This window comes from Chiloscyllium plagiosum, chromosome 31 (genome assembly GCF_004010195.1).
Source record: "Chiloscyllium plagiosum isolate BGI_BamShark_2017 chromosome 31, ASM401019v2, whole genome shotgun sequence".
NCBI classification, from domain to species: domain Eukaryota; kingdom Metazoa; phylum Chordata; class Chondrichthyes; order Orectolobiformes; family Hemiscylliidae; genus Chiloscyllium; species Chiloscyllium plagiosum.
Window position 1 is genome coordinate 24,255,591 of NC_057740.1, and position 9,273 is coordinate 24,264,863.

The 9,273-nt window shown below is 38.9% G+C and overlaps 1 protein-coding gene across 1 annotated transcript in view; it reads left to right on the forward strand.

Annotated features, from left to right (window-relative positions):
* The first annotated feature begins 4,885 nt into the window (after window positions 1–4,885).
* LOC122565320 overlaps window positions 4,886–9,273 on the forward strand; it is a 19,160-nt gene continuing 14,772 nt past the window's right edge. Inside the window, exon 1 of the mRNA XM_043721172.1 lies at window positions 4,886–5,341. Within this exon, the coding sequence (XP_043577107.1) occupies window positions 5,109–5,341 (233 nt within the window). The 5' untranslated portion in view covers window positions 4,886–5,108. The remainder of the gene's footprint in view (window positions 5,342–9,273) is intronic.

A 9,273-nucleotide genomic window follows, 5' to 3' on the forward strand; every position in this document is an offset into this window, starting at 1 on the left:
GACAAGCATTAAGTTATTTCATATTAACTTTTACCTTTGTTTTGCATGTTAATCTACATTCTGGCCTGGCATAGGCATAAGTAAAAGTCATTTAACTGCCAACCCTTTACTACCAATCAGTGAGATCATGGCTGATTGGGATTTTGCCCCTCTAATCTTTAATGTTTTGGCTAACAAAAATCTCTCACTCTCAGGCAATCCAGCATCAATTCCCACTTCTGGATGAGGATTTCAAACTTTAACAGTCCTGAATGGAGGATAGTCTTAATTTGAGTTCTGAAAGGTTTTGATCCAATTTTAACATATTCCACAATCAGTGAAAATGCTCTCTCTATCTACCATATCAGCTCCTTTAATATCTTGAAAACGTCTGCAAAATCACTGTTTAATCTTCTAAATTGTCAGGAACATAACCTTGGTTTGTTTATTCTCACCATGGTATTTAACCCTTGCAATTTCTACTCCTTCAAGTGCCAATGTATTCATCCAAAGGTGTAATACCAAAAACTCAGCACAATGCTAACCAGAGCTTAGTCTAACTGCAGCAAGACTTTTAACTCATTGCATTCTAGTCCTCCAGCCATATTGTCAAATTTTATGACTTAATCCTGAGGGTTTGTTTGTTCTTTCTGCAGCAGAACAGTACATAACCAAGACAACGGTACCACTAATGATGATTCTCACAAGACTGATTTGCGATAGTTGGAAATATTTTGCAGTATTTGTCCTGCATGCAAATATGCAGCTTTTGAACCTACCCAAAGCAAAACCTATGGGCAAACAATCCTGCTTAATATTAAATCTTTTAACAGTTCGTGAAATTTAATGGCTTAAATACACAAATCTTCTATAAGTCTCTTTAGATCTGCAACATTTCTAGCTTTTCATTTTTTTAGGTCAATATGAATGATCATATACTTGTGTAGATATTGGAGTCTTTTGATGGAAAGCCACCACTGCTAACTTTGATGCGACTTTGTTTCCCTGGTGTCGCAATGCGTATGGTATTTCCCCACATTGTAAGGATATAAGAACATAAGAACTAGGAGTAGAAGTAGGAAATTCAGCCTCGTGAGCTTGCTGTGCCACTTGGTATGATCATGGCAGATTTCATCTCGGCCTTAACTTCACTTTCCTGCCTGGTCTTCTTCAACCTGTGACTAGTTAAAAATTCATCTCCTCTTTAAATTTACTCAAAGTCCCAGTATCCATTGGACTCTGGGGTAGTGAATTCCACAGATTCACAGTCCTTTGAGAGAGTAACGTTTTCTTATTTGGATGTTTTAAATCTGCTATTCCTTGTCCTAAACCCACAACATCTTGTTCTAGATTGCTGCATATGAGGAAACACCCTTTCAACGTCTACTTTCTCAATCCCCTTTGGCATTTTATATATCTCAATTAGATCTCTTCTCATTCTTCTCAACTCAAGACAGTAAGGCCTAAAGTACTCAATTTCTCATCAATAAACAAACCCCTAATCTCTGGAATCTATCAAGACTGTCTCCTTTGAACTGCCCCTAATATGACTACATCCCTCCTCAAGTAAGGGGACCAAAAATGTATGCAATACTGCAGGTGCAGTCTCATGAATGCTTTATACAGTTGCAGCAACACTTCACCATTCCTTTTGCAATAAATGCCCAAATTCCAATTGGCCTCCATTTATCTGCTGTATCTACAATTTTGTGGGTTTCGAAAAGTCCAACAGATTATTACAGATTTATTACAACTATTACATACAAATATTAGATTAAAATTGTATACATGCTTCCTGTGGCATATCATGCTTCGAACAATTCTAGGGTAAAATGAGACCTTATTGTTAATTATTTTAAACAACCTGTTCAGAATTGTAAAGACACACCTCTGGAACAAGTAGGACTTGAACCCAGATTTTCTGGCCTAGGGAGATTACCACTACACCTCAAGAGGCACTAGTGAGACCTTCATACCCCCAGGTCACATGCCATGACATAGTGATAATGTAAGCATATCTCTTAAAGATAGATTGATATGTGACCTGATATGTAACACAACAGGATTTGTGGATTAATTAAGATATATAAATTGGATATAAGTGATATAATTGTATGTTTTGCTATAATGACTGTACGGAACTTTTGTTTGGCCACGTTAGAATATTGTGTACAATTCTGGTTGCCACACTACCTGAAGGATGTCGACGCTTTGGACACGCTACAGAAACGGTTTACTAGGATGTTACCTGCTTTGGAGGGTATTGGCTATGAGGAGAGATTTGACAAACTTGGTTTGTTTTCACTTGAATGTCAAAGGGTGAAGGCCAGTCTGATAGTTGATCACAAAATTATGAGAGGTATAGATAGGATGGATGTTGGAGTCTTTTTCCAAGGATTGGAATGGCAATTACTAGAGGACATATGTTTAAGGTAAAAGGGGTTAACCTTAAAGAAGATGTGAGAGATAAGTTTGTTTACCATTAGAATTTTCATTTCAGTCCTTCACACAATTGCTACAAGGTTAATTCTGTGGATGATGTAAGCTTTATCAGGATTTATGATTTCCTCATCACCAAATTGCTTCATGGAATATATACCATCACTAATGACTTGTTTGCACAATATTTTACCTTGTTTGGTTGATTAGCAGAGTTTATTGGATGTATACTCCTTTACCTTCTTACATAGGCTCCCACACCCCACTTAGTCAGCTGACTTCTGCCCAGGCACTGACAATACATGTTCCATATAAAGTATTTTATGATCTATTGCCCAAAGATAATGCTAATTACCTCATCATTCTTTCTTCTTATTCTTAGAGGCATCCTGTACTGTGAACTTTTGTCCTTCATTGAGAATTCTCATTTGCACAATATCCCAACAAACCACTATTGTTAACAAAAATGCTATAATTTTAAATTCAGATCTTAATAGCATGTGGCCCATGCAATAAAAATTACATAATGGGCAAAATCTCAAATAGAAATTATTGGAATAATAAAACATAACAAGTAGCCATACAAACATCCAGATTCTTCCTTTCTTTAAGTACAACCCAAATAGTCAAACAGATGGCATCCTTAAGAAAACAGATTATTTCTAGCAGTACAGCACAAGAAGTAATTAGAATTAAATCTTAATGCCCATCCTTTAAAATGTCATAATTCAGGGAAGCTACCAATATAGATACTCAATATGAATGTACATTGCACCTTTACCTTAATTTCTTTGTGCATGTTTACATTTGAATTAGTCTGAGTTGTTAATTTTCAACTCAAAAGTTAACTGTTTTCTCTCTCCACAGATGCTGCCAGGCCTGCTGAGTTTCTCCAGCAATTTCTGTTTTTGTTTGTTTCAGACCTGCGCCATCTGCTGTTTGTTATTTTGCAAAATTAAAAGTTTTTTTTGTTCAACCCCCTAGGGTATGGGAGTTCAAAACTAGAGAGCATCATTTTACGATGAGAGAAGAAAGATTTAAAAGGGACCTGCAGGGCATCTTTTTCATATAGAGAGTGGTTTATATATGGAACAAGTTGCTAGAGGCATTGGTAGAAGCAAGAACAATGAAAACATTTAAAAGACATTTGGATAGGTTCATGAATAGGAAAGGTTTAGAGGTATATTGATCAAACAAAGATAAATAGGACTAGTTTAGTTTGGGAAACTTGGTTGACATGGACAAGTTGGACCAAAGGGTCTGTTTCCATGCTGTATGACTCTATGACTGTGACTCTATGAGAAGGGAGGTTTTAAGCTGGGTTGACCTGAAGCCAAGAAGTTTATTAGCATCATATTTGTGACCCAATACTCATACTTTAATATAACAATGAAAAGCCTTAAGAAATTTCGGGATTTCAGACTTTCACTGCTGCAGCTCTATGGACCATGCTAGTGGAAATGGAGCACCAAATGAAAGGTATATCTGCTTTTACATCTTTCTGCTTAACATCACAACTTGTGTGTTTTTTTGAAATTCCTACTCTTCCCCGACAGATGATGGTCACATGCTAATACTCTGCCTCAAGCGTTTGCCAACTTTAAAACAGAAAGTTAACGTTTCTCTTTTTTTTAGATTCTTCCCAGTGTGGAAACAGGCCCTTCAGCCCAACCAGTCCATGCTGACCCTCCGAAGAGTAACCCACCTGGACACATTTCCCTCTGACTAATGCACCTAACACTATGGGCAATTTACCATGGCCAATTCACCTGACCTGCACATTTTTGGACTGTGGGAGAAAACCAGAGCACCCGGAGGAAACCCACGCAGTCATGGGGAAGAATGTGCAAACTCCACACAGACAGTCATCCGCGCCTGGAACCGAACGTGGGACCATGAGGCAGCAGTGCTAACCACTGAGCCACCGTGCTGCCCTGACTTAATGGCCTCAGTTATAAAATAATAAAGTGGGACAAACAACAACTGTTTCTCACTTGTAATTACACTGACCACAACGAACTGATGGTCACAGTTTGCTTCTTATTGCAGGAGCTCCATCCCAAAATTCAGCTGATTACAGATTGCATTTGTAATCTGCAGTTGTCACGGTGAAGCTGGAACAACACAGGTACCACCTCAACAATAAGGTGGGGATGGGTAGGGAGGATTTAAGCTCATAATAAGTTTTGCATGACTTAAAATTGTCATCCAGGAAGCAATATTACATGCAGTTAGTTGTTCACAGAGTGACAAACTTGCTGGACTCCTTGCAATTGAATGTCTGCATTACCATCTCTAGCTGGATATTCCAAAGGTGCTGACAACTAGCAGCCTAGCATTTGCAATGTTCTGCAACTTAGCTCCAATTTTTGCTCATCCCTGAGCCAGGGAAGACATGTAAACCGTTACAATTCTCTCATAACTGATTGGCCTGACACCCGTCCTACACTCGTGGGACTTGCTGCCAGCTGTTGTTGCTATGATACCGTTTCTATATTTATAACTTGGCGGGGGTTGACTTTAAAATCATTTCACAGCAAGTCCATCACTGTGACGTCAGTGAAATTTGTTGAAATCTCAGTGAGATACATAGGTAGGCAGAGTAAGAGGGAGAGTGAGATGGCTATCTGCAGTGGGCAAGCGGTATGACTGCAAACGCCAATAGCTCCACCAGATGACTCCATCCAGGCATGTTGCAGCAGTGTGATATTTCCAACAAGCGATACCGGGCGCTCTGGTCAGTGGATTTAATCAAAAGTCACGAAGCCTTGCTCAACGCAGCCCGGAGAGATGCTGTCATCTTGCTCAAATCAATTGGAAATGCATCCAAACAGTGGATCAGCAGACCTTCCAATATCCTGCTCCTCTACTACCGCTGGAAGTGGGCTGATGCTCTTAATGACATTGTCAATTTGTACCGAAGGTAGAGCTTTGCATGTTCGTTTTATGTTTGTATTTTCGAGGTATTTACAACACATGATGGATAATGGCGTAACTCACCGTTTTTTAAAAAAAAATATGCAGTGCGGATGCATTGTTAATCTAGGTCAGAGAAGAAAATAAATTAAATCCACAATCAGAGTTTGGGAGGGATTTGACATTTGGAAATAGTTGCAAATTTTCTCACTTGCAATGGTGAATTAGTTCCGGCTCCGACAGATATGTGTCCACAATAACGTCCAGCATTTGTTAATATTAATACGTGGGAAAGTTTCTAATCTTTCATTCGACCCTCAAAAATAATTCAGTCTTTTTTTTCATGAAATCTCACTGCTTAGGATCCGGAAAGAATGGTTTGTAAAACTGCTCGAGTATCGGGAAGTGATATCTCCAACAATAAAGAAAACGGTGATGTTTTTACTAATAACGAATCTAAAAAAATTGATGAGTTTGGGGCTACCAGCTCCTTAATTCACGGAACCTTCTGATTGTTAAGTAATGCAAGGTTCAGAATTATGTGAGTTGGAGATGACAAAGACGTTTGATTGATGACAGAGTGCCACTGGTTAAAACTGGTGTAGGACAGTGAATTGGGCCAAGTATGTGAGAGATGGCCTAGTTTATTAGTCATTAATCAGTGCTTCAATCTATTAATCATAAATTTAAATTGCTTTGTATCAGGCAATTGTCCTAACTTTACAATTTTCCAGTAATGGCTTCTCTCAAATTTGATTGAGTTTTTTGAGAAAGTAATCAAAATGACTGATGAGGGCAGAAAGCTAGACGTTGTTCACTTGGACTTCAGTAAAGCCTTTGACAAGGTTCAACATGGTGACCTAAAGTTAGATAACATGGGATTCAGGGTGAGCTTCAGAATAGTGTCATGGTAACTTTTCAATCCACCTGAGAAAGCAGACAGGTCCTCAGTTTATCATCTCTTCTGAAAGATGGCATCTCCAACAATGCAGCACTCCCTCAGTTTTACACTGGAGGGTCAGCCTAGATTTTTGTATTTTAGTTTCATGGAGTAAGTCTTGGGTCATGGTGATACACACTGATTCACAGCTGAAGGAGGTAAAGAATAAGAGAAAGGAAGATCTAAATAACATCATGGAGTAGATCATGAAGGCAAAGGAGACGATGAAGGAATGGACATGTACAGGAAACAATTGCGAACAAAAGGTAGGTTAGGCTTTTTCATATTGAGAGTTTCTCTTTCACTATGCCAAAATTTGCTAATACAATAACAGCATGTGAACAAGATATATTTTGCTGATGTGCCAATTGGTCAGCAACTTGAGGCAAAGGGAAGTTACCTTATGAATTGTAAATCCCCAAATATGCTGACGGATTTTCACCACTCATTAGCTTCGAGGGAATGTCATTTTATCCTCCAGCTCCTCCCGGCTTTTGTGTAGTTGCTGCTGTTGCACATTATATGGACACTAAGAACGTTGTCTCATAATTAACAGAATAAGCACCCCTTCAACTACATGATAATTATTGATGATTGCTAATCAATGTCACTGGCCCAGAAAGTAAACAATTAAAAATGTGATGCCTCCTTCCTCCAGATACTTAATTAATATGGGAGTTTTTAAATGTCAGATTTTAATTTCCTTTACTTGTGCTTGCTTTCTGTCTCTCTTCCATCTTAATTCAATCTTTCTTTTTATCTTTAATTCTTCAAGTGTATTTGATAAGGCTGTGAAACCCAGCCTTGCCTAAATAGAATTGGTAGAGGAGATATATCATTGCTCCTGACATTCATATAAATCTCAATGCCCTCTTGCCCTTGATGTGTGGTAATCAGTATAAATTCCCAGCAAGTTACAGCAAGAAACATTTTTCAAGATCAATTTTGATTTTGGAGCATAATAAGATGCTCAACTTCAGCAAATATTGGCATACTGTGGATAGGGTCATTTATTATTGAACTGTCATGTTCAAGCCATTAATTGGGTTTGCATATCTAGCCATTAAGCGTTGTTCCCTGATTATTATTTTACTGGGACTCTATTTTGCTGTTACATTTACTGTCTGCAGTTTTGTATATTTCCACATTCAACTTTTATTTCCAAGGGTTCCAAACGCTTTCCATTTACCTTTCTCCAAAATCCATTTCTTTGCTGTTTTAAGTTTGGATTATTTGATGGAACAGTTCAGCATTGTTATGACTTAGTTTGCATTACTAATAGTGGAGTGGTACAGCACAAAAGGAGGTAGATGGGGCCATTTTTCCGTGCTGGCTTGTTGAAAGAACTTGCAAATAGTTCCTTTCCCAATTTTTCTTCACTTGCTATCCAATTTCGTTTTGAAAGTGCAAGTGGAATCTCCTTGCAACACTTTAAGGCATAACATTCCAGATCACAAAGCCTTTCCTTTCCAAAAAACAATTTCCTTATGTTAACTTGGCTTCTTTTGCCAACCACCATATCTCTGCATCCTTTGGAAAAGGGCCATTGTCTCACATCATAAAACGTGATCACAGATATAAAGCTGAAGGTAGTTTTCTTTTAATTTTTGTTGGATGTGGGAAAACAAGCATTTATTCACCCATTCTTAATTGCCTTTAAGATGATTGTGGTGAATCACCTTCTTAAACCTCCATGGCTCTTGTGTAGATATATCTACAGGACTGTTAGGGAGTGAGTTTCATAAGTTTGACAGTGAAGTGATGGCAGCGTAGTCCCAAATCAGTTTGTCATGTGACTTAAATGGGAAATTGCAGGAAATGTCAGAGCAGCAGTGGAGGGATTTGAAACACATGGATGAGGAATTTAAATCTCTTGGAATCAAGAATTAAATACTCTGTTATTTTATAAAAGGGGAATAGTGAATGATGAATGCAGCTTAGGTTGGAAAGGATATATTTGAAATGTGAAGATTTTGAAAAAGTGGAATTGATTGAGGGTACGGAATGGAAAATCAGCAAAGCAGCAGTTTTGAAATAATCCAGAAGAGGTGATGGATTGGAAAAGATAGAAGTGAGGGAGCATCATGATAGAGGTCAGAATGAGAGATCTTAGAAAGGTGGGGCTTAAAGCTCAGCACTAAGCCCAATATAATGCCGGGGCTAAGTGTGGTCTGATTCTGAGAGGCATGAAGACACTGATATGGGAATGGGCAAAGACTTCAAACCCGATACACACTGCGAAGGGCTGGGGAATTCCAATCTGACTGTGTCATGTTACAAAGCCAAAACACACTCAGTGAATTTCCATCGCCTTTTCTACTTGAGTTTGCACATAATATAATTTCAGTGCTGTGCAAAAGTAGGTCACAAAGTGAAAATTTCCACCTGCATTTCAACATTAAGATTTAGTCTTGCATGGAGTGGAGCATTGCACATGTAGGGTTGAATTGTATGAACCCTCTGAAGACAGGGAGGTGGATGTTGGTTAGAAAATGGTTAGGGAAGATGAGGTCATGGAGTGCCTGTAACTTTTTCAATGCAGTGGAATTTTATTTGTGACAGGGAGTAACAATCTTTCCTCAACCACAGGCAATTTACTTGTTGCATATTTGTACATTTGTTATATACTTGTTGTATATACCAATTAGAAATTTATGCTGGTCACCTTCCCACTATATGAGGACACCTCCTAGTAAAACCTGGCAGCCTTCTTGTAGGCTAGGAGAAAGTGAGGTCTGCAGATGCTGGAGATCAGAGCTGGAAATGTGTTGCTGGAAAAGCGCAGCAGGTCAGGCAGCATCCAGGGAACAGGAGAATCGACGTTTCGGGCATAAGCCCTTCTTCAGGAATGGGGAAAGTTTGTCCAGCAGGCTAAGATAAAAGGTAGGGAGGAAGGACTTGGGGGAGGGGCGTCGGAAATGTGATAGGTGGAAAGAGGTCAAGGTGAGGGTGAAAGGTCAGACTGGGGTGGGGGCGGAGAGGGCGGGAAGAAGATTGCA